General features: G+C 48.9%; 1 protein-coding gene across 8 annotated transcripts in view; it reads left to right on the top strand.

Moving 5' to 3' along the window:
* The window catches only part of TBC1D22A (TBC1 domain family member 22A), a 417,209-nt gene that overhangs the window by 244,184 nt on the left and 147,941 nt on the right, over nt 1–25,084 (top strand). Inside the window, exon 11 of one of the 8 annotated variants that reach the window (XM_017850756.1) lies at nt 9,619–9,641. The exons of the other annotated variants lie outside the window; for them this stretch is intronic. Coding sequence (XP_017706245.1) covers nt 9,619–9,626 — 8 coding nt within the window. The 3' untranslated portion in view covers nt 9,627–9,641. Of the gene's footprint in view, nt 1–9,618; nt 9,642–25,084 lie in introns of those variants that run through there. 8 annotated transcript variants of the gene reach the window in all.

Here is a 25,084-nt window from a genome sequence, read left to right as displayed (position 1 = left end):
AAAAAAAAAAAAAAAAAAAAGAAGAAAGAAAAATAAATGCCTTAAAAGCATTGAACTGCTATCTACAAAATAAGGACTTCCTGGGCCAGAGTGGTGCTAGGACCCAGCTAGGCATGCCCAGCACAAAAGCTCCCATTGTTCTCAGTGTGTGTTTCCTGATGCAGAAGAAATCATCCCAAAGCTAGTTGTAGTTTGGACACCTCATGTCATGCTTGGGTCCAACCCATTTAGTCAGGATAGGGATCTGAGAAATGCCCATATAGTTTCCGAGACCCAGAATAGTGACACGTGAGGGTAAAGCGGAAGTGATACACCCTCATAAAATCTAGGTTCCAACCTGACAGGGCCTGGGTTGTTTGAACCTTAGTTACGGTGAGTCTGTACTGGAGTTCCCCAGAATGCTAGCGAGAAGCAACACAAAATCTTTTTTGGGAGGAAGTTACAACTCAAATTGTAATTTTTTTTTTTTTTTTAAAATAACCCCAAACAGCTTTTTCAAATACAATGACCCACACACACGAACCCAGCAGATGGAGGTTGCGGTGAGCCGAGATCGCATCATTGCACTCCAGCCTGGGCAACAAGAGTGAAATCCGTCTCACACACACACACACCCACACACCCACACAGCCACACACCCACACAGAGAGAGAGAGAGTTGGATGATGTTTTTGTGGCCAGAAATATGCCATTGGAACTTAACTGTTATTCTGTCAATCAGCCTGTGGTAAAATTGGTTTCATTTATGTCATTTTGCTTCAGGTCACAGCTTCCAAGAACCTATGGATGATTCTAAGTGAGTATTTGGTGGCCAGTGCTGCCATGTTCCACAGGCACCAGCCTAGAAAGGACTTCAGAGATAAGAGTATAAATCTGGAGTTTTACCCCAAATTGAATTCTTTCATATAATCTTTTGGAATATTTTAAGGGCTTGGCATTTTCTTCAGGAAGAATAATTTTCTGAAAATTCCCGAAACAAGGCTCATGGCTAAGTGGAATTAAATAACTAAAATTTGAGTATAAGTCTTAAAGTTTATTTTGTTTTATGTTAGAATAGGGCATGTGTCCAGCAACTCCACAAAAAAATAGAATTAGGATGTCATCTAATCGGTATCATCCTGCTTTGTGTTACTTAAAATTTTATAAGCATTTGTAGGCTTAAAGAGGATACGCTGTTCATTCTAAAATTATCTAGCTAATATGTTCTCAATATTTGTATTAATTGTCAGTCTGTTCCCTACTTAGCAAAGGATTTCGTATGTAAAATCAACAGTTCACACCAATTATTTAGTAATTTACTGCTGTAATAATAAATGTACGTTTACTCTCCAACTGACAGAATTTCAACATGTAAATCACATGATGAGATTTCCGCATCGAGAACGCTTACACATACTTGAAATTCCACGTTTTTGCAGTGAATCCTAATGACGTCCCCTGTACGTTTAGTTGTTACATCTGCTACATGTGATGTTAACCTCTGAAATCACATGATCCCTCATTGCCCCCCAAGATAGAACGGCCAGAAGAGTGGGCTTTCAGCCCTAGCTTTTCCAAAGGCTGGAGTCAGAGCCCCTCTGTCTGAATTCTGGGGCCAGCCTCACCCGGGACTCAGTGTCATGCATTTTTTGTGACATAGATGATGTCGGTGTAAATGAGATATTTCCTACATTTTTTTGATTAAAAAACCACGGAGAACTTACCTCAATATTTAAAAAGAATATTTGAAACCTCAGCAGATGTGTCCATTTGATTATGTCCATTCTTGATTTTTTCAGATTTAAAGATCAGATCATAAACAACTGCACTGCAGATCAGAGAATTGTCCCATTGGGGGTGACACTGGCCCTAAAAGGGAAGCTCATGGATTGTTTCTGGTGCCACAGTGATGGTGCCGGGGCACCCATGGACGAGGGGAGTGGGCAAAACCTGGTCATTGCTAAGCTGATCTGAACTTAGCTTGCAAGGAACAGCACCCCAAAGCCTTCCCAGCAACAGCATCGAAGCCGTTGCTGGGGCCACCTAGGGGGTGTAGGGTGGCCCACAGCCCTGTGCCTTCTGAGTTTTCTCCTGCAAACTGTGCCTTCGCCTCTCTTTCGTAAAAATTGGGAACAGCTAGATCTCTCTACCTTCTAACCCCACAGAACCTCCAAGGGCTAGGGGCGCCAGACTGAGCAAATAAAAATAGAGAATGCTAGTTAAACTTCAGTTTCATATAAACAGTGAGCTTTTTTTAAATATGAGTACGCCCTGAGCAGTGTTTGGCACACACTGAAATTTAGAGTTCGCTGAGTCTTCTGTATTTATCTGGTAATCCTCCAAGGGTGAGTTCTGCATGGGGTGAAGTGGAATTCAGTCCCAGGCTTGAGCTCCAGGCTACCCTTTCCTCCCTGAGGTTGCAGATGACAAGAATATTGCCTTAAATGTAATGTGTTATTTGAAATTAAAGTATACACACACACCCTACACACACAGGCCTGTATACACACATACCCTACACACACGCCTATGTACACACACCCACCAGATACACATACACATACCTACAGATTCACCCCTATATACACATACACCCCTACACACATGCCTGTATACACACATAGCCTCATATACACACACCCCTACACGCACGCCTATACACACACCTGCCTTACACACATACACACACCTACATACGCACCCCTATACACACACACCCCTACACACATGCCTGTGTACATACACCCTCATACACACACACACCCCTTCACAGATGCCTATACACACACGTGCCATATACACATACACACTCCTATACACACACCCCTGCACACATGCCTGTATACATATACATACACACACCCCTGCATACACCCCTATATACATGCATCTGCCACATACACATATACACACACCAATACACACACCCCTGATACATACATACCTACACACATGCCTGTATACACACATCCCTCATACACACACCCCTACACACACCTGCCACATATACATATACACACACTCCTATATACACACACCCCTCATTTATACACACATGCCTGTATACACACCCGGCCCTATACACACCCCAGTGTACACACACTTGCCATATACACATACACACTCCTATACACACACACCCTGCACACATGCCTATACACACTGCTTCACATATGCCTATACACATACCTGCCATATACACACGCAGGCTTCTGTACACACACCCCTGCACACGTGCCTGTATACACACGTACCCCTCATACATACACACAGCTGCCATATACATATACGTACACCTACATACGCACCTCTGTATACACACACAGATGCCTATATACACACACACTCCTACACATATGCCTGTACACACACCTGCTATATATGCATACACCCACACACCCCTGCCCAAGTGCCTATATACACACACACCCCTATATATACATACCTGCCATATACACATAGACCTACATACACACCCCTGTATATACACACACACACTTATGTCTGTACACACCTGTTATATATGCATACACACACATGCCTTTATACACACACACCCCTATATATATATACACACTCCTATACACACATGCCTATACACACCCACCATATACACACACCTGCCATATACACATGCATGCCTGTATACACACATACTCTTACACACGTCTATACACACACGCCTGTATATACACATACCACTCTACACACTTGCCTATACACACCTGCCGTAGATCCACACCCCTCATATATACACACATGCCTATACACACCTGCCCTATATCTACACCCCTCATATACACACATGCCTATACACACATGCTCCATATCCATGCCCCTCATATATACACAGAAACACTGCTATACACACACCCCCTACACACACGCCTATACACATATACACACACTCCTATTAGATACGCCCTAAACACATGTCTATACAAACATGCTTCTCATATATACACACACCCCCACACACGCCTGTACACACATACCCCTATGCACACACTAATACACATATATGCACATACCCCTTTAACACACACCCTTATACACACATGCCTATACACCCACCGTATACACACGCATACCCACACACACACCTAGACATGCCTACACGCATGCCTGTAACACACACCCCCTGTATTCACACATACACTCTACACACATATGCATATACACATATACACAAACCTATATACACACACACCTCTGTATACTCACATACCCCCTACAAACATTCCTGTACACACACACACCCATATACACATACGCATACACACTTACACACATACATCTACACGTCTATACACACACCCTCATATACATATACACTCCCGTATACACACACACCCCCTTATATACACACTCTCCATATACACACACCCCTATACACATACACAGCTACACACAGATGCCTATACAGACACCCTCATATACCCACACACCTCCTACACACATCTATACACAGACACATGTATGCACGTACACACACCCTTATATATACACACCCTGTACACACACACCTCACAGAGTCCCATATACACACATGCCTATACATGCACACACACACTCCTACACATATGTCTTTACACACATGCACATATTTAGACACACCCACTTTAGATATGGTTTATCTCATTGGTATATGGTCACTGCGTTTGAGGCCATTTATGTTCCCATATTCCTGGGGAATGTGTTGACACTGGTCACACATTTCTGTTGCTTGATGTGTCAGAGGAGGGCCACCCTGTCTCCTTCAGGAGAGATTCTTGTTGGCAGCCAAGGACTTCGACTGGGCTATAAATAAACTTTTCTCATTTGACTGTTCACAGTGCAGGCATCGTGGTGAGGCTGCTCACCCAGTGACAGCTTTGAAGTGAACCTACCCTTCATTCGTTTTGGTCAGTTTCTGGCACATTTCTGCCTTCTTATTCTCTGAAAGGCTGGCTTAGGACTTCTTGACCACTCTGGTGAATGTGTTCACAGTCAGGTGGAGGTGGACCGCCTTGTAGTAGGCTGGATCTTGGCAGTGACCCCGGGTGGTGAGACCTTAGGCTGTGAGCCTGCGTCCACAGCACATCTTCTGTGGCTGTCTCAGGCCACCCAGGATGGCAGCCTCATTGATCTGACCTTGTAGGAGCTTCTTATTTCTGCTTTTCAGCTCCTTAGTCAGCTTCGCGATTTCTTCATCTCTGGTTCCTTCTCCCCCTGCTCTGGTGGCAGTTGCACCCCAGACCCTCCGCTCCTCTTTCTCCAGCCCTAGGCCGTGGGATACCACAGCCAGTGCTCTCAGGCCTCTGCTTTGGTGCTTCCTTTGTTCCTCACACTCTATCCGTTGTTTCCCCACGCATGACGGGTCATGGGAGTAAAGTACTTATAGGATTGCCTGGTACCCTTAACTCTTATGCAGTGTTAGTACCCATTATTGTCACTATCATCACCATTACCATCATCGTGATTGTCATCAGCAGCATCATAAACACCATCATCACCACCATCATATCATCCTCACCATCATTGCCATCATTATGTCATCATCACCGTCACCATCATCATCACCATCACCATCATCATCACTATCACCATCATCAGCACTATCACCATCATCATCATTTCATCACCATCACCATCATTACCATCATCACCATCACCATCATCACCACCATCATATCCTCATCACCATCATTACCATCATTATGTCATCATCACCATCACCATCATCATCACCATCACCATTATCACCATCACCGTCATCATTTCATCACCATCACCATCGTCATCACCATCACCATCATCATCACTATCACCATCATCAGCACTATCACCATCATCATTTCATCACCATCACCATCATTACCATCATCACCATCACCATCATCATCACCGTCACCATCATCACCATCACCATCATCATCACTATCACCATCATCAGCACTATCACCATCATCATCATTTCATCACCATCACCATCATTACCATCATCACCATCACCGCCATCATCATCATCACCATCACCGCCATCATCATCACTATCACCATCATCATTTCATCACCATCACCATCATCATTACTATCATCACCATCATTATCACTATCACCATCACCATTTCATCACCATCACCATCTTCACCATCATCATCACCATCATCACCATCAACAAATTGTACAGCAGATGGGTCCATGGTGGGGCTGAGTGTTGTTGCAAGTTTAGTCTGAAGGGCTCTGCTTCTCCCACGTTGGACCTTGTTGAGCTGCCAAGGTCGTTGACAGGAGCTGTCCATGCCCGCTCCTGAGGCAGCCTCTTCTGTCCAGCCCCCAGGGAGGTCAGTTGGAGTGGAAGACACTGGCTGAGTCTGCGTCAGTGGCACCGAGGTGACGGTGGCCATTGTTATGAGTCATATCTTACACTTGCACCTGTAAGGAAGAAAATGCCAAAACCTGGTACTGGAGAATGGGTGCACCTGTGTGTGGGAAACGGCTTTATGTACTTGAACATTTTCCCTTTCCTGTGTTTTTAATTCAGGTTAAATGTGATTTTAATGAAATTTCTCTGAAAGTTGTCTTGACTACCTTGTAAGGTGAAAATTGACTTATTCTTTTAAGAGAGAATTCAGTTACCGCTAGGAAACTAGATTCAGCTTTATTACCACCCAGGTGGAAATATTTTTATTGCCCCTGCAAAGTAAGCAGCCGAGGAGCAGAGGATAAATCAGCAGTGCAGCCGAGACCGGGGAACAGGCAGCAAGGCTCCCTCCCCCGGCTCTTGTCCTCATTAGGCTCCGGAAGGGCTGATCTGAGCATTTGAAATGATAGTGGTATTTTATTTGAGACGTAAGGACATGACAATTGGCAAGGCACATGCGTAGTTGCTGTTATGTGAGATCTAAGGTGTGTGGACTTTCTGGGAGGCATGCTGTGTGTGCTGGCGAGGGCTGCGTTCCTGTGCTCCTGGTCTCCTGGTTCAGGCAGGGTCTTGGTCCCCACGGGCCTTCACAGTTGAATATGGCTGTTTATTCTGTGACCAGGTGACTCTGCTTATCACTGTCTGTTGAAATCATTTCAGTGAACCTGTCTGCAGCCTGCGTTCTGGGCTACCCCAGGCAGGAATTTGCTCTCTTGTTGGATGGACATCCTGAGTTTCTTAAGTCAGGATGATTTAATGTGCTTTCTATTGAAACTCTAAATGGATATTTTGTTCCTTTTTTTGGGAAGAGGGATGCGTTATATAGAACAACAACAACAACAACAACAAAAAAAAAAATCAAAGAAATAGAAGTTTCATGTAATCCCCAAAATAACGTGTTAGGAATATACACCTGGGTTCGAGTTCAGCCTTGGTCCCTGACTCTGGACCTGGGCTGCTGCTGGTAATGATGACGATGATGGCAGCCAGCGTTGATGAGGTGCCTGCAGTGTACGGGACACTGTTCTCAGCTCTATATCTGTTTCATTGTGCTGACTTTTCGTAACAGCCCCATCTAGTGTGTAAATGGGCCCCACCCCCGTGCTCAGAGTCCTGCCCATCTCTGCTCTCAGCTTCCCTGAAGGCTGGATGATCTCCAGGTGGCTTCCAGCACTGCCCATCCTGGGTTGGTGCACAGGAGAGAGCCCTCCCTGTTCCTTCCTACCCACTTGAGCAGCCTTGGGGTGTCCTGTGGGCCCAGGGGGCTTGCCTGTCTCTGCTCCGGGGTTTCCTTGGGAGCCGAAGCCTGCAGCTGTGCCTGTGGTCGGGCCCTCCACCTCCACTCCCCCAGGCTTCCTCCTGGGACTCCTGACCAGCGTCTTGTGCCTTATGGTGCCCCGCCCGCCTCATGACCCTGAGCAGTGGGAGGAGATTAGAAGGTCGAATGTGCCCTTTTGAAATGAGGAGTGGTCGTTCCTTCTTTTTTGGCTTCGAGCACATGCCTACATTTTCATCCCGATGTTCCCTGTAACCAATGCCCAGTTTGTAGAGTGGCCTCAGCACATGTTGGGGAACTAAGTGATAAAGTGTTTAATGGAGCAGCCTGCACGTCAGGGCTCCAGCAGCCTGTGTAGCTTCACGTTGCTTCAGTATAGCTCATGGGTGACGCCCCGCTGCTTAAAGAGGATGTTTGGAGTGGGGATTTAAAGCCGTTTCTCCGTTATTTTCATCTCCAGATGTCTATGATATCCTTTGGGTTTTCTCCATAGCTTTTGTTTTCCCTGAGGATCTCAAATTCTCATCCTACTGCCCTTTTAATTCATAAAATAGAGAATCTGCATGTGCAGAAAAGCTCTGTAATTTTACCAGTGCAGCTTACGCTACTGCTACATCCCCTGTAAAAGTGACAGAATACAGTGTTACATTTCTGGTATAAATGACGAGGATGCTTGCTGACTCCCTTGCTTACATCTGAGAATTGTCTTTGCCTCAAAGTAAATCCTCTCCCACCCCGCTCTGCCTTGGTGGCCTTGTCCCCACCCTGCCCCCAGCGGATTCTGCGTACCGGTCCCTGCACACTCACCTGTGGGCCCCTCAGGTTCACTGGCCTCTCCCAGCAATCGACCATCGTGCTGGGAGGAGAGGCCATGTTTCCTCTTTGGAAGAGCCTTGATCTGGAGTGACAACCTTCGCGTTTATTTTCCACCACCCCAAAGTTGTTAAGATGGTGAAAGGAGGTGATGTCTGCCAGGGTGCTTTGAAATGTTCGGTTCCGCTGTGAAAAGTTGGCAAAAGCCTGAACGTAAGATTCCATGAGTCAGAGGGTCCTGGGGCTCACATCCCCTCACCCCTCCTGCCCCTGAGCCATTAAAACCCAGACCAGCCCAGCACTGGCACGTTCTTCTCTGTCCCCATCCTGGACCTGCCAGCCTTTCCCTGAGGTCCCCAGGCCTCAGGGGATTATTGTGAGGCCCCCTCACTCTCATCCTGGGCCCTCAGAATCAGGCCTCTGTGTCCAGAGTGCTGCCTTGGAAGAGGGATATGGCCTTGTCACTGGGGTCCTCCGTGGCCCTCACCTGTTTCTCTACTCTGCTTCTTTCTAAGCCTTGCTGCCTCCCTGACTTTTCCTGCGTTCCTCCCAATTTCAGCTCATTTTAAGGTATTCCTCCTGAACAAGTAGAGAGAGGTTCATTTTCTTAAAACTGAGGGACAGCTTTCATCCCACTTTTGGACCGTGGCCTTCAGGTAGGACCACACTTCAGTCCCCGGCTGGACAAAAGGAGTCGCTTATTCTTTCAGAGCTCATGCTGATGTGTAGTTGGCTCATGACCGCGGAGGACATTCTGCCCTACATTAGAAGACGGAACATTAACAGTTGTTCCGAGAGCTCATCCTTCCAGGCCTGTGCTTAGCACAGAATCATAAAAACCTTGCTGTTCAGAGTGGAGGGTCCTCTGAGATCCTCTGGCCACCCCCACCCAGTCTGCCGTACAGCTTTTGGAAAGCCATCCTGCTCCAGTTACGGCTGAGCTGGGGTGGACCGGGACAGGGCTCCCAATATCTGGCCCTCCAGCCTCCCACGCCCTGGGGGAATGGAGCTGGACGTTGAGCTTGCTGCAGAGCTGCAGGGCACTGCCTCTTCCGCTGCGTTTGTCCCGGTCGCTTCCTTCCCAAGACCGTTGAGGTGCTGGGAGTGGGAGCAACAAAATTGTGACTAGTATTTTTCTTTCTAGCTGCTTGAGCGTGGAGTGTGTTCACCACCGGGAAGTGGTGATGACCATCCTGTGTGTAATGAAGAAGAAACACGTGAGGCCTCCCTGGCTCATGATCCAGGCAGTTTTCTCCTTGGTGATGGTATCTGTGTGACTCTCCACACCGAGATTGATGTTTGGGGTTTATTGCCGAGCTGAGACTAGTTAGTTAAATTGTAAGTAGAGACATACAAATAAAGCGATTCTCTTTGACCTTAGCAAGAAAGAGCTGTCGTGGTTTCAAATGTAGGCCGGCAAACTGGTTTTGAAGTGATTCCCAAAGTCGTTGCTGATCACCGTTACAAGTTACTAGAGAGACTGTGCCTTTTCTCTTCTTCATTTTAAGGAACCAGTGTCCCTCTTAAAATCAGGATAGGAGGCCGCATTGCAGGTGGAAACGCGTTGCCTTTCCGTGCCAGGGCTTGCTGGGGATGAGGACAGTTTATTTTGATGCAGTCATTTTCCTTTCCACACCATAAGCCGTTGGTCCTGAAATAAAAGACATTGTTCCCAGGCATTGGAGGACACATCCCGTCTCTCTGCTCCTCTCTACCCCCTCGTCTCTCTAGACCCTGGACTGTGGGTTCCTGCTGGATCAGCCCTTCGAGGTGAGGGACGTTCCCACTCTTCTGAGACCCACTGTCACCTAGGCCTCCCTCTGCAGTCAGAGGTCCTTGTCACTGCACACGCCAGTCCTCCCACTCTGCTGTGCCTGGGTCCTCCCATCCACAGACCCTCGGTTTGATCCTCTGCTGAGCGGAAGATCTGGTGATCTGGGGGTGGGTGCTGGACCCAGGCAGTGGGACGTGTGGGGATGCACAGGGGTGGCTGTGGGGTCTAGCTGCTGCTTACAGACCACGCTCCTGTGTCCCCTCATCCCGCCGGTGCCCCTCTTTGAGGATGCACGTGCTACCAGTCTCTGATGGGGGCTCATCGGGTGCATCCGGGCTGCCCCCAGCGCTCTGCAGCGCTGGCCTGGGCTTTTGCTTTCTCAGACCCCAATGAGGACCACTTGTCCATCTGCCTCCCAGGTGCTCCCATCTGACTTTTCTCCCCTCCCTGTGTGCGTTGAGTGTTGACTCTTCTGTGGTTTGTGAGGCTCTGGGACCAGGAGAGGTGAATACAGGTACCCAGGGCCCTCTGATGACTCCCATAGCCCCAGGCCTTAGTCCGCGCTGCGCCAGACTAGACCCAGGGCCCCAGCAGTCCCCGCTGGACGTGCTGTGAGTGCTCTTTTGTAGTGAGGTGGCTCCCGCACGCAGCCATGTGAGGGCCCTGGGGTGGGCGCAGCCCCCTCCAGTGCTCAGCGCTCACTGCTCATCGAGCCTGCTGTCCCTGCGCCCTGCCAGGCAGCCGTGTCCTTCACCTCACTTACTCCTCACGGCAGCTCGTTAGGTGGGAACTAACAGTGTCTCCTGCTGACCAACAGGGACACTGAGGCTGAGAGGGGACTCTTGTCCGAGTCACACAGGTGAAACTTGGGGTCCATATTGGAGCTTGGGTCTGTCGTCTCTGGACCTGTTGCCTGCTGCCCCTCAGCCAGGGCTCTAGCACGGCCTGTGTGTGGGGTGGGTGTGTTGGGGGGACTGCTCCAGTCCCTAGCTGCTGCCACGTGGGGCCTCCCCCGCCACGTTCTGTTAGGGAGCCTCTTGATGTCCTTGGGACACACCCAGCTGCAAACAGAGCCGCTCTCTCCCTTCTGAGCTGCCTGGGTGACTGGGGACCCCGAGGGGCTTATGTTCACCTGCCCTGTCCTCCCTGGCGCCTGTGCACACACCTGCACAGAGCAGAAGGAATTTGGACCCATAGGTTCACCTCTTGTAACTCATGTACATGGCTCAGGCGTTCCTGATGCCACACCTGTGGGACAAACTGGACACAGCAAGGTGTTTTGGGAGCACAGAGCCACTGTCAAGAGTCATACATCGCACACACCCAGCAAGTGATAGCATGTGAGCGGACGTGGTGCTGAAGGTGGCCTGTGTCGCCCATGGGCTTCGTGATTTTGAGAACCAGGATGCGGTTCCTGGCACAGGTGCCTGGGTGGCACCTGGAGGAGTGCGAGACTCCCGAGGGCCCCTCTGCCTAAGCTGCCTGGGGAGGACGGCTCGCTTTATTTAATTCACACGCACAACACATTCCAGGAACAATGAATGCTTTTAGCTCTCTGTTTAAGTGAATTATAGAGGTGTGAGGAGGCCACGCCCACCCCCTTTTACACTTGGCGCCTCCCTTCTAATTTCGAGGAAACCTGCAATTCAGCTGGAATCTGTAATTTTCTACTTGATCTTACTCTAGCTGTTCTCCCATCATACCTCTGTGAGCACAGAGAGCTCCAGAAGGAATTGTATCTTGTCTTGTGACCACACACATATAATTAATTGTTCTGGTTGAACACGTTTTACCACGCAGTGTCCATGCGGGCTGCTGCCTGACAGCAGCAGCCGGTAAGCCAGGGCCCAGCATCCAAGAGGCAGATGTGCAGTGATGGGAGGTCCACCATCCCTGGCCACAAGCCACTCTGCGGTGGTCTCAGCCAGGAGGAGAAGGGAGCCTCCCTCCTTGAAGCAGCCTGGCGTCTGGAGCATTTCGGGGTCTTGGCCTTGCATTGCCCTATGTAGCCTGGAGCCAGTCCAGCCAACGGGCCTGGGCTTCTCCTCACGTCCATCTGCCTCCTCCTCTTTAATCCCCGGAGAATACAGCCTCTGCTTATCTGCCACTCAGGACCCTGCAGCCCCCTGCCTGGTCTCCTTTGCGTCCACTGGCCCTGCACAGTGCACATGCCCCCCTGGGGTGGCAGAGCCACTAAGGGTGGAAGTAGGGGTTCCTGAAGAGTCACCAGCGTGCACTTCCCTGGTTCTGTCCCGGCGTGTTTCCTGTGAGTCCAGCCCTCCAGTCATGCCAGGGCTCCCGGTTGTTAAGATTATAGAAGCTTTTACACTGGGCACTGGCGCCCTGAACTCCTGAGTGCACCCCCTTTGTTTCAGCCCTAGGAACCTTGGTGGGCCTTTAGGGAAGCCCCCTTAGCACTTGGTGACCTGCCAGGCAGCCTGGCAGGGTAGCCAAGACCCTGATGTGGGTGCCAGCATCCTGGTGGGCACGTGTTTGGTCTTCATCCCCCACCTCCTTGCTACATGCGGTGGCTGACTACGGCTGGCTGGCCCTCCCCCAAGGAACCCTCATGTGGCCCAGGGAAGCTGCCTTCATGATACACACTGTTTAGTGTTTTGAATACAGTCCTTGCCCCAGTCAGCTTGCTCAGGTGTCCCTGGAGTATGAGCCCCTCCATTAGCTTATCCTGAGGGCTGGGCTGGGAGGGGCAGTATGTGCTTGCAGGACACTGAGCTCTTTGCCTGATAGTGTCAGTGGAAGGTTCCAGAACTCTGCTGTCCCCAAGCTCTTCCACTTCGGATCCAGGAGCTCCCTGAGCTCCTGTCCTTTGTCCACTGCATGAGTCCTTCCTGCGTCTACCTGGCCATCCTCTCAGGTGGAACCAGGCTCACATTGCTCTGTTTCCAGTCACAGCTATGTTAGTTTCAGAAGCTGCTGCTGTGGATGTCGTCATGTCTCTGCCAGTCCTGGCGCGACCTGCCTGGGTGGCGTGCGGTGGGGGCTGCTGGCCTGCCTCCTGCAGCAGAGCTGCTGTGGGGCTGTTGTGCTCCTCAGTCCTGGGCCAGGATCTTGCCCTCTGGGGCCTGGAGAGCCTCCCATTGCGCTCAGGCTTGATGCACCTGTCCCAGCGCCTGCTGATGGTTTTGTCTGACGCGCTCAGGCCTGCGATGGTTGCGGATGGCGGCTTTCGAACTCTAGTTTTCCTCCATTTGTTACTTGGCTTTCTGGCTGTGAGGAGCAGCTTTTCTTCTCCTATTTATTGGGACTTGGGGATTCTCACTTTATTACCAGTTATAAGTCTTTACTGTCATGAATGGTGTTGATGCTCCACATTTCCCAAACTTGGTGTGGGAGACTTTTTAAGGATTTTTCCATGGGAAGAAGGTGGTAATAGAGTTACTCTAGAGTGGAAACTTGCATTTTGTATGAAAGTCACATGGGCACATGGGAAGGCCAAGGAGAGGGTCCGTGCAGGGAGATGGGAGAGGGCAGGAGGGCCACACATGACCAGGGAGTGAGCCCAAGGCTGCAGTCTCTGGCCACAGGTGAGGGGTCGCCTTGTTCTCTGAGATGGGGTTAGGGGATGTGGGAGCTGCCTTCCCTGAGTGTTGGGGGGAACTCGGAGCTGGGCACTGGGCAGGCACCATGATGGGGTTGGCTGCAGAATGCTGGCAGGGAGGTGGGCTCTGGGCACCGCCAGCGGCTTCCGAGGCACACACGTGCTCTGCCCTCCCTCGGATCCTGTGTGCCCTGGGAATGCCAGGTGGAGAGGGAGTGAGGTGGGGATGCTCAGGCTTTGCATGACCCATCAGAAAACAGAGTAAACTGTGATTTGCTCCCAGTCAAAGGTTTTACGGGAAGTGAGAATTTTTCAGGTATTTGTGGTTAGATTTCAGTGCTAGGAAAGTGAAAAAAACTCATTTCTGTCAGAGGAGTAAGGGACCTCTTAGTTCTTTGAATGTGATGGTGATAAAACTTCCCTTGAAATTTATCCTTTGATAAAGGAATCTCATTTTTAAACACCTTCCATTCATTATTTAAAGGGTTTGGAGCTAAGTACCCAGGTGACTTTGTCCTGCTCTCTTGGTAGCAATGAACGTGCCTTTAACACGTTCCGTTCCTGCGTGCTGTCTGCGGACCCTCAGCAGCGGCGGGGCTGCTTATGGATAGGGAGTTGGAGCAGAAGTAGTTTGTAATGGGGAGTCACATTCCCAGGAAGCTCTGGTGTGGGCAGGCGCCCCAGAGATTGCTCAGGAACCTTGTTCTGGGCACTGAGACCTGTGCCAGGCGAGGGACCCAGAGGCTGGGGGCCCAGCGCGACCTGACTCTTGCAGTTCCCGCTTCCCCTGTGTCAGCGTGGCTGCCAGCACTTCTGTTCTTCCCATCCGTGGAAGGGGCGCCTGTGGAGGGGTGGAGCTTTTCCCGCGTTTTGTCTGCAGCGGAGTTTCTGCGTGTTCTGCTGGATGCGTGTGGATCTGTGCCGTTGGTCTGTGCTGGGGGAACACGCAAGCCCGTCACGTCTCACTTCTAGTTTTTGTCCTTGATTTACTGTTTCAATGACATCAGTCACTGCGTGAAGAATACAGGTGCCCCCATTTTAATGGAATCTGAGGAGACATTGGCTAGACTGCTTTTAATTTAAGCCTCTGCTTTTAATTCAAGCTGCTGTTCGGCTTGGCTGTTCTGCCTCTTGGAGCCCGTCTGTCTGTCCGTCCCACTCTCCCCTGCTTGCGCTGACTACACACATTCACGTGAGTCACTCACTGTTGGTGGCTGTTTAGTGAATAGCTACTTGGCCACATTGCTGAGCACCATGAGGCATTAAGGACGTCAGGCTTGGGCTCTAAAGCTGCGTGAGCCGGGACACTGGCTTGGTAGCACTCCCCGACCACTGTGTCTCCTGCTCCCAGGTCGTAATCACTATGAGGAGTGGGTCCTGGTGGTGGGCGGGGCCAAGTCTGCTGAAAATGAAGGCGACTGGGATCCTGGGCAGGATGAGCAGAAACTCGGGATCCTCAGGGCCTTCGCCTGTCACTCAGTGTATCTGGAGGAATTCAGTATGTGGCATACTTCGGAAGCAGTTCTCCTTTCCTTCCCCTCATCCTCCTCCTGTCTTTGCCAGACGTTCCTGTCAGCACAGCACTCACTGTGGGGCCCTGACAGCCCCCGTGATCCTTGGAGTCAGTTACTCAGCAAGTCTTGTCCAGTCCTGTAGTGTTGGAGGTCCTGGTGCAGGAGACAGTGAGCAAGGCCAGCCACAGCCCGTCTTCACTCCAGTGCCTCCCAGCTGACCTGGTGCCCACATCCAGCGCAGGGAGGGAGGACGGAGCCTACATTTGCTCACTTTCCGAGTGACCTCCCAGTGCGCTGGGTAGAGCAGGTAGCACCCCTCCACTGTCCAGTGGTCCCAGCACCTGCTCGTGCCTCCCACTCCCTCCCAGCCCGGTGGCTTCCGAATCAGGACATGAACATCCTCATACTTCAGCAAGCATCTGTGAAATGTCCACTGTGTGCTGGGACCTGAGTGGACAGTGATGAGCTAGACAAGGTCCTTCTTAGCAAACTGTTCTCTGATGAGATGGCAGATTGGGAGGACAGATGGGAGCCATCACTGTCTGTAGTTTCTGTGACAGGGAGCGTGAAGGACTGAGTTGAAGAAGTGTCCAAAGATAGCTGTGCAGAGGTTGGGACGTCAGTGCTGAGACTCGTATAGGTGTTTGGGGGCAGAGGAAGCAGTGCAGGTGTGCTGGGAGGATGGGGGCAGCAGAATCAGCAGTGGGGGCTGTGGGTGGGCAGGGGTAGCGGTATGGGGCACGTGGGATAGAGATGTTGTGGGCAGCGGTGTGAGCATTGGGAGGTGTTCAGGGAAGGATGTGGTTTGGAAAGTGCTTTTCCCCGAAGGCATGCTAGGATGATCCATCCTACCCATCTGTCCCTCACTGGGTGATCCATTGATCCAGCCACCCACACATCCATTCGCTCACTCACTTAACCCTCCATCCTTTCCCTCTCCCTGAACCCTCCATCCTTCCCCTCTCCCTTAACTCCGCATCCTCCCTTCTCCCTTACCCCCCATTCTCCCCTCTCCCTTAACCCTCCATCCTTCCCCTCTCCCTTAACCCTCCATCTGTCCCTTCTCCCTTAACCTTCCATCCTCCCCTCTCCCTTAACCCTCCATCATCCCCTCTCCCATAGCCCTCCATCCTCCCCTCTCCATTAACTGTCCATCCTTCCACTTTGCCTTGATCTATCCCCTCACCCATGTTTCAACTATCAATCCACCCATCCATCCATGGAAAACTTTTACTGGGTCTTGCTCTTTGGGCCTAGGGATGGAAAGGAATGGAAAGATTTCATGTTGTCATGAGCTTGCAGTCTCATGGGAGGAACAGCCGTGCAAACCACCAAGGCCACTAATGTGCTGCCCCCGCCTCACGCAACCTACAGGCCACCCAGTGGGCCCAGTGGAAGGGGCAGTCAGCTGACCATCAGCCGCGGTGGGAGGCTCTGGGATCAGGGTCACAGCTCAGACGCGCAGTGTCAGGATTCTCAGCCATACAGTGCATCGGGAGAGAGAGACTGTATCCGGGGAAGCTCTGTGTCTTCAACTTCGCTGTAGACTTGGGCCCCATCGGGGATTTCTTACGGCAGATGGGATGACTCGTTTATCTGAGTCATTTGTGCTGTTTTCACTGGGAGTTTCTTATTTCTCTGTTTCCTTCTCCATTTAAAACAAGGGCCCGTCTGTTGGTGTGGCACTGTCAGCCAGAGCTTTCTTGTTCCTCTCCTGATTCTCTGCCATGTCTGGGTTTCCATGCTGGAGGTTGAGGGAATCTTGAGCCGTCTCCTCCTTACCTTGCTGCAAAGAGGAGTGCAATGGGGTCGGTGGCTATCCTTATGCCAAGACAAATGCAGCAAAGGATCGTGGTGGACAGGCCCTAGGTGACTGCCATGGGTCATCGCCTGCATTGGTGTCATCCCCTCTTCTGGAGTTCAGATACAGTCTGAACTTAGTTCTAATCCATGGAACGTGGGATTGTAGGATGTCAATCCTGTAATTATATAGGATTCCCCCTTAGCAAGCAGGAGCTAGAGATTTCCCTTTGTTTCTGAAGTAAGGGGCTGGCCAGAGAAGCCCACATGGCAGGGGCTTGTGGGCAGCCTCCAGCCCATAGCTGGCCCTGAGTGGGACGCTCAGTCCTGTAGCTGCCAGAGAGTGAATCCTGCCTACAACCTGAATGAACCAGGACACAGGTTCTTCCCCAGTCAAGCCTCCCAATGAGGATGCAGCCCTGACTGCAGCTTTGTGAAGCCCTGAGCAGGGAACCCAGCAGAACCCCACCTGTCACCTGGAGCCCTGAGCAGGGAACCTAGCAGAACCCCACCTGTCTCCCTTGGGACCCTGAGCCAGGGAAGCCTAGCAGACCCGACCTTGTCGCCTGGACCCTGAGCAGGGACCTAGCAGAACCCACCTTGGTCGCTGAGCCCTGAGCAGGGAACCTAGCGAACCCCACCTGTCGCCTGAGCCTGAGCAGGGAACCTAGAGAATCCCACCTGTCGGTCTGGAGCCTGAGCAGGGAACCTGCAGAACCCCACCTGTCCGCCTGGAGCCTGAGAAGGAAGCTAGCAGAACCCATATGTGCCTGGAACTCTTGAGCAGGGAATCTATTCAGAACCCCACTGTAGCCTAGGAGCCGCTGAGCAGGGAACCTTAGCAGAACCTCCACCTGTTGCCTGGGAAGTCTTGAGCAAGGAACCTAGCAGAACCCCACCTGTTGCCTGGAAACGTCCAAGCAGGGAATCTAGCAGGAACCGCCACCTGCAGCCTAGAGCGCCCTGGAACAGGGAACCTTAGAAGAAGACCTCAACCTGTCACCTGGAGCCCTGAGCAGGGAACCTAGCAGAACCCCACCTGTCGCCTGGAGCCCTGAGAAGGGAAGCTAGCAGAACTCTACCTGTCGCCTGGAGACCTGAGCTGGAAACCTAGCAGAACCCCACCTGTTACCTGGAAGTCCAAGCAGGGAATCTAGCAGAACCCCACCTGTAGCCTAGAGCCCTGAGCAGGGAACCTGGCAGAAGCCCATGTATCACCTGGAGCCCAGAGCAGAGACTGTAGCAGAACCCCACCTGTAGCCTGGGCCCATAGAGACTGTGACCCATACAGACTCATAAATATATGTTGTTTTAAGCTGCTAAGTGTGTGGTAATTGGTAACAGAGCAACAGAAAACTAATAAAATAAACAAAGGACAAATAATCCCACAGAGTCCCTGTCTGCCTCCCGCTCCAGCGCTGGGATTCAGGGCCTGCTCCACTCACTTCGATGCGGCTCTGACATTCCTGGGTCAGGAACTGCCGCCCGCTTGTCACCCTGCCCACTGTTGGCAGGCGCTGCTGGCTGTGGCAAGTGTAGACAGGGCTGAGTGTCTTGCAGTGAGGGTCTCAGAAGGGTCCCACCACCCCTTCCCCTCCACAGGCTGGGCATTTTCCCTCAAATAGAGAAAAGAATACAATCAGGATTAAAAGAAAAATCACAGCCCCACAGTTCGTTTAAACTCGATCAGGGAAATGAGCACCAAATATTGGGAATTTTTCCTGTTTCCAGTCAACATTGATGTTGATGATCTCAAGACAAAGACGCCTTCAGGTTTGGTGACAGCCTGTACACCCAATGTTCTAGTTCATGTTTTCAGGGAGCATACTCACTCTACTGCTTGAATCAACTAAAAGCTTGAAAAAATATGTGAAACAATGGTTTTTAACATACGGGACGTAAGGCAGCCGGGCCATCCCTGGGAAGGAGGAAGAGTGCGGGGCGAGCTCCGTGATTGCCCAAACGCATTGCCTGGAGAGAGTCTCCGGAGCATGGTGTGGGGAGGCACCTGTGGGTCTCCCCAGGTGTAGACAGAGCGGGGAGTCTGGGGAAGCCACGGCAGCTGGGGTTCTTAGGGCTGAGGCTGGGAGAAGAGAAGGCAACTCAGAGAGAACCCAAGTTCTGCAGGGATTCCTTTCAGGTGTTAAGCTGAGTACTGATCAATACACAGAGGTGAGGGTGGGGAAGAACCGCTTGAAATGATAGAGAATAAGCCTCAGAGCCCTTACAGGGTGGAAATTGTGTCTGTTCCCCAAAGCCAGAACAGAAACCTTTGGAAGCCCCCGGCATCAGGCAGGGAACTTAGAAGGGTTTTCCCTCAGTAGTGGTAGTGTAGAAACCTAACCTAAATACTGCTCTGGCCCAAAGCTTCAAAACAGGATCCTACACAATTAGTCTGTTCCCAAATGACTTAATTGCATCCTAGCAAAAATTCAAAGATATTTGTAGGAATACAAAATTACCAGGTGCCCAACAAGGTAAAAGTCACAGTATCTAGCTTTCAAAGGCATTGTCAGGCGTGCACAGAAATGGAAAATATTGCAGATAACGAGAGCAAAAGTCCATCAAAACTGACCCAGAAATGACACAGATGTTACACTCTTTAGTTAGGCAGAGTCATTAAAGCGGGTATTATAACTGTGTTTCGTATGTTAAAAATCTGGAGAAATAAAGACATGGAAGATATAAAAATGATCCACATTGAACTTACAGAGAGGAGATACCATGTCTTAAATGAAAAGCATACTGTGTGGGATTATCAGCAGATTAGACTTTATACAAGAAAAGATTCGTGAACCTGCCAACACTGCAATAGAAACTATTCAAAATGAAAGAGAGAAAAATGAACAGTCAGTGAACTGTGGGACATTTTAAGTAGCTTTATGTATGTGTAGTCTGTGGTCCGCTAAAGGGAGGAAACAAAAAATATTGGAAGAAATAATACTTAATTTAAAAAAATTGTATGGAAACTGTAAAGCTGTAGAATTGAGAATGTGAATGAATGCCAACCGAGCAGAAAACATGAAGAAAACCAGTCCAAGGCATGTCATAATCCAGTCGCCCAAAACTACTGATATAAAGAAAACATCAGAAGCATCCAGAGAAGAGACACCCTGCATCATAAAGGTAAGCCTGACAGCAGAAGTCTCATTGGAAGCCTGGAGACAAGGGGGCAGCCTATTTGGACTATTCAAAGAACCACAAACCAGAGAAACCTGTTAACCAGCAAAAGTATCTTTCAGAAATGGAGGTGAAATCCGGGCTGTTTCAGACATACAAAAGCTAAAGGAATTTGTCACCAGGAGACCGGGATACCTGCATGACAAGCAATAGGTAAACCTGGAGGTGGAAGGAACATGGTCCTAGATGACCACGTGGACCTGCACAAAGATTGAGGAGTGCCCAGACTGGCAGCTCTAGGAATGCATTGAAACCTTTTTTCTAGTTATTGAAATATCTTCAGAAGCAATCAGATGGTTAAAGCAAACACAATAACAGTGTGCTGTGGGTTTCCTAACATACTCTACAGTGCGATGAAGATGGCAGGAGCACAGGCACCGGCAGGGAGAGATGGAAGTAGATCGTGGTAAGGCCCTCACACTGTGCTGCCTGTGAAGCTGGGTAATCATATCTGGAGGGAAACTGTGGTAAGGCAAGGACAGATACCGTAAGCCCTACAGTCGCCGCTAACATCACCAGACAGAGCTATGGCTAATAAGCTAACACAGGAGGTAAAGTAGATTATATAAAATACTCAATTAATATAATAGAAGGCTAAAAAAAGGAAAAGTGGGACAGAGAACAGATGGGAGAGTTGGGCCACAAATAGTGGTATGACAGGTTCTAACTCGGCCATGTCAGTAAGTGTGTTCAATGCAAATGATCTAAACACTTCAATTAAAAGGCAGATGTTGTCAGATTGCATTAAAATCAACACCTAACTATGTCCTTCACACGAGGGTTCTTTGGACTGAGGGTGGGAGAGGAGAAAGCAGCTCAGAACCAAAGCTCTGCAGGGGTTCCTTTCAGGTATTAAACTGAATATAGTTTCCATACTTTGGGGCATGGTAGCTCAAACCCATAGCCCAGCACTTTGGGAGACTGATGCAGGAGGATTACTTGAGCCTAGGAGTTTGGGACCAGCTTGGGCAACATAGTGAGACCCCGTGTCTTTTAAAAAAAATTAGCTGGGCATAGTGTAGTGGCAGACATGTGCCAGTAGGCCCAGCCATGTGGGAGGCTGAGTTGGGAGGATTGCTTGAGCCCAGGAAGTCAAGGCTGTAGTGAGCCGTGATCATGCTGCAGCGTAGGTGACAGAGTGACACTCTGTCCCCTGTCTCAAAATAAAAGAAAAAAAAAGCCCACAAATATGAAGACATAAATATGTTTACACATAAAATAGTGGGAAAAGATACTTCATGCTAACACCAATCTAAAGAAAACGATAATGTCTATATTAATGGCAAAAAGATTTCAGAATATACTATCAAGTATCAAGAGGATCATTTCATGATAGAGTGGGTCAGTTAATCAATTGGACATGAATTTAAGTGTTTATGCATCTAATAAGACTGTATCAAAATACACAGCAAAATCAGATAAAAATGCAACAAGAAATGGACAGAGACATAGTCACAGAAGGAGATTTCGATCTCCTCTTTTCAGTAAGTGATAGAATAAGTAGAAAATCAGGATATATGAAGCTTGAAAACACTGTCAACAAACTTGACTTAATTGATTTTTATGGAAAATTTCAAGAGTGCACATTCTTTTTAATTTTGCACATGGAACATTTACCAAGATAGACCTTATTTTGGGCCATTAGAAAAGTCTCAGTAAATCTTAAGGGATTCAAGAAACATGAAGTACTTCTTGTGTTCTCTGAGCACAATGGAATTAAATTAGCAATAATTAGTAAGATACCTGGGAAATCCTCAAATATTTCTAAATTAATTAACACACTTGTAAGTAACCCATGGATCATAGAAGAAACAAAAGGTAAATGAGAAGGTATTTTGAAGTGAATGACAATAAAATCCAGCACTTCAAAATGTATGGGATGCAAAGGAGCAGTACTTAGAAATGCATAGGACTTCCCTTAGAGGGAAGCCTGGAGCACCAAGCAGTACTTAGAAATGCATAGGACTTCCCTTAGAGGGAAGCCTGGAGCACCAAGCAGTACTTAGAAATGTATAGGACTTCCCTTAGAGGGAAGCCTGGAGCACCAAGCAGTACTTAGAGGGAGCCCTATAGTACTGAGTGTGTGAGAAGAGGCTGTACTTGGAGGGAAACGTATAGTTCTGAGTGTGTGAGAAGAGGCTGTACTTGGAGGGAAACGTATAGTACTGAGTGTGTGAGAAGAGGCTGTACTTGGAGGGAAACGTATAGTTCTGAGTGTGTGAGAAGAGGCTGTACTTGGAGGGAAACGTATAGTTCTGAGTGTGTGAGAAGAGGCTGTACTTGGAGGGAAACGTATAGTTCTGAGTGTGTGAGAAGAGGCTGTACTTGGAGGGAAACGTATAGTTCTGAGTGTGTGAGAAGAGGCTGTACTTGGAGGGAAACGTATAGTTCTGAGTGTGTGAGAAGAGGCTGTACTTGGAGGGAAACGTATAGTTCTGAGTGTGTGAGAAGAGGCTGTACTTGGAGGGAAACGTATAGTTCTGAGTGTGTGAGAAGAGGCTGTACTTGGAGGGAAACGTATAGTTCTGAGTGTGTGAGAAGAGGCTGTACTTGGAGGGAAACGTATAGTTCTGAGTGTGTGAGAAGAGGCTGTACTTGGAGGGAAACGTATAGTTCTGAGTGTGTGAGAAGAGGCTGTACTTGGAGGGAAACGTATAGTTCTGAGTGTGTGAGAAGAGGCTGTACTTGGAGGGAAACGTATAGTTCTGAGTGTGTGAGAAGAGGCTGTACTTGGAGGGAAACGTATAGTTCTGAGTGTGTGAGAAGAGGCTGTACTTGGAGGGAAACGTATAGTTCTGAGTGTGTGAGAAGAGGCTGTACTTGGAGGGAAACGTATAGTTCTGAGTGTGTGAGAAGAGGCTGTACTTGGAGGGAAACGTATAGTTCTGAGTGTGTGAGAAGAGGCTGTACTTGGAGGGAAACGTATAGTTCTGAGTGTGTGAGAAGAGGCTGTACTTGGAGGGAAACGTATAGTTCTGAGTGTGTGAGAAGAGGCTGTACTTGGAGGGAAACGTATAGTTCTGAGTGTGTGAGAAGAGGCTGTACTTGGAGGGAAACGTATAGTTCTGAGTGTGTGAGAAGAGGCTGTACTTGGAGGGAAACGTATAGTTCTGAGTGTGTGAGAAGAGGCTGTGCTTAGAGGGAAACGTATAGTTCTGAGTGTGTGAGAAGAGGCTGTGCTTAGAGGGAAACGTATAGTTCTGAGTGTGTGAGAAGAGGCTGTGCTTAGAGGGAAACGTATAGTTCTGAGTGTGTGAGAAGAGGCTGTGCTTAGAGGGAAACGTATAGTTCTGAGTGTGTGAGAAGAGGCTGTGCTTAGAGGGAAACGTATAGTTCTGAGTGTGTGAGAAGAGGCTGTGCTTAGAGGGAAACGTATAGTTCTGAGTGTGTGAGAAGAGGCTGTGCTTAGAGGGAAACGTATAGTTCTGAGTGTGTGAGAAGAGGCTGTGCTTAGAGGGAAACGTATAGTTCTGAGTGTGTGAGAAGAGGCTGTGCTTAGAGGGAAACGTATAGTTCTGAGTGTGTGAGAAGAGGCTGTGCTTAGAGGGAAACGTATAGTTCTGAGTGTGTGAGAAGAGGCTGTGCTTAGAGGGAAACGTATAGTTCTGAGTGTGTGAGAAGAGGCTGTGCTTAGAGGGAAACGTATAGTTCTGAGTGTGTGAGAAGAGGCTGTGCTTAGAGGGAACCGTATAGCATAGAGTGCATGGCAAGACGGCCGTGCTTAGAGGGAATCATATAGTACTGAGTATGTGAGAAGATGGCAGTACTTAGAGGGAAACGTGTAGTGCTGTGGAGAAGTGCAGACTGGTATCCATCGTGAACATAAATGTAAGGATCCTGAACAGATTTTAGTAAATCAAATCCAGCAATACACATCCTGATGATGTAGGGTTTATCCTAGAGTGTGAGGTTGATTTTCAGTCAGTGTAATTCATTATTATTAATATATTTAAAAAGAAGGATAAACCCATAAAAATCATCTCTATACATGCAGAAAAAGCATTTAACACAATCCAGTATCCACTCCCAATGAAAACGCTCAGTAAACAAGAATAGAAAGGAACTTTTGAAGCTGGATAAAGAGTATGTTCGATGTTTAAACCTATAGCTGACATTATAGGAAAGGCTGTCAATGGAAAGCTTTACCCCCAAATCAGAAACATGGGACAGTGTTCCTTCCTTCCACTTCTGTCCGGTATGTGTGCTGAAGATTCTGGTGGCAGAAAGACAAAAACGTATATTCATTTATTTGTACATACATACAAGCATAAGTGGCATCCAGACCAAAAAGGAAGAAGTAAAACTCTCTGCTTTTGCAGACAACATGATCATCTTTTTTGAAAGTCTGATGGCATTTACAAAAAAGCTACTAGAAAGAATAAGAGTTTATTTAGCAAGGGTTCAGGGTACAAGATTTACATACAATTTTTTTTTTTTTTTTTTTTTGAGATGGAGTCTCGCTCTGTTGCCCAGGCTGGAGTGTAATGGCGCGATCACGGCTCACTGCAAGCTCCAGCCTCCCGGGTTCACGCCATTCTCCTGCCTCAGCCTCGTGAGTAGCTGGGACTACAGGTGCCCGCCACCACGCGTGGCTAATTTTTTGTATTTTTAGTAGAGACGGGGTTTCACCGTGTTAGCCAGGATGGTCTTGATCTCCTGACCTCGTGATCCGCCCACCTCGGCCTCCCAAAGTGTTGTCTTTATATACTCACAGTGAGAAATGAGAAATTGAAATTGAATGAACAATACAATTTGTAATAGCATGAAAACGTGAAATATTTAG

The sequence above is a fragment of the Rhinopithecus bieti genome, unplaced genomic scaffold (assembly GCF_001698545.2).
Source record: "Rhinopithecus bieti isolate Rb0 unplaced genomic scaffold, ASM169854v2 scaffold_32081, whole genome shotgun sequence".
In the NCBI taxonomy this organism is placed as follows: Eukaryota; Metazoa; Chordata; class Mammalia; order Primates; family Cercopithecidae; genus Rhinopithecus; species Rhinopithecus bieti.
The sequence above is the reverse complement of the archived record's forward strand: the minus strand, read 5'-3'. Positions and strand labels throughout refer to the sequence as shown.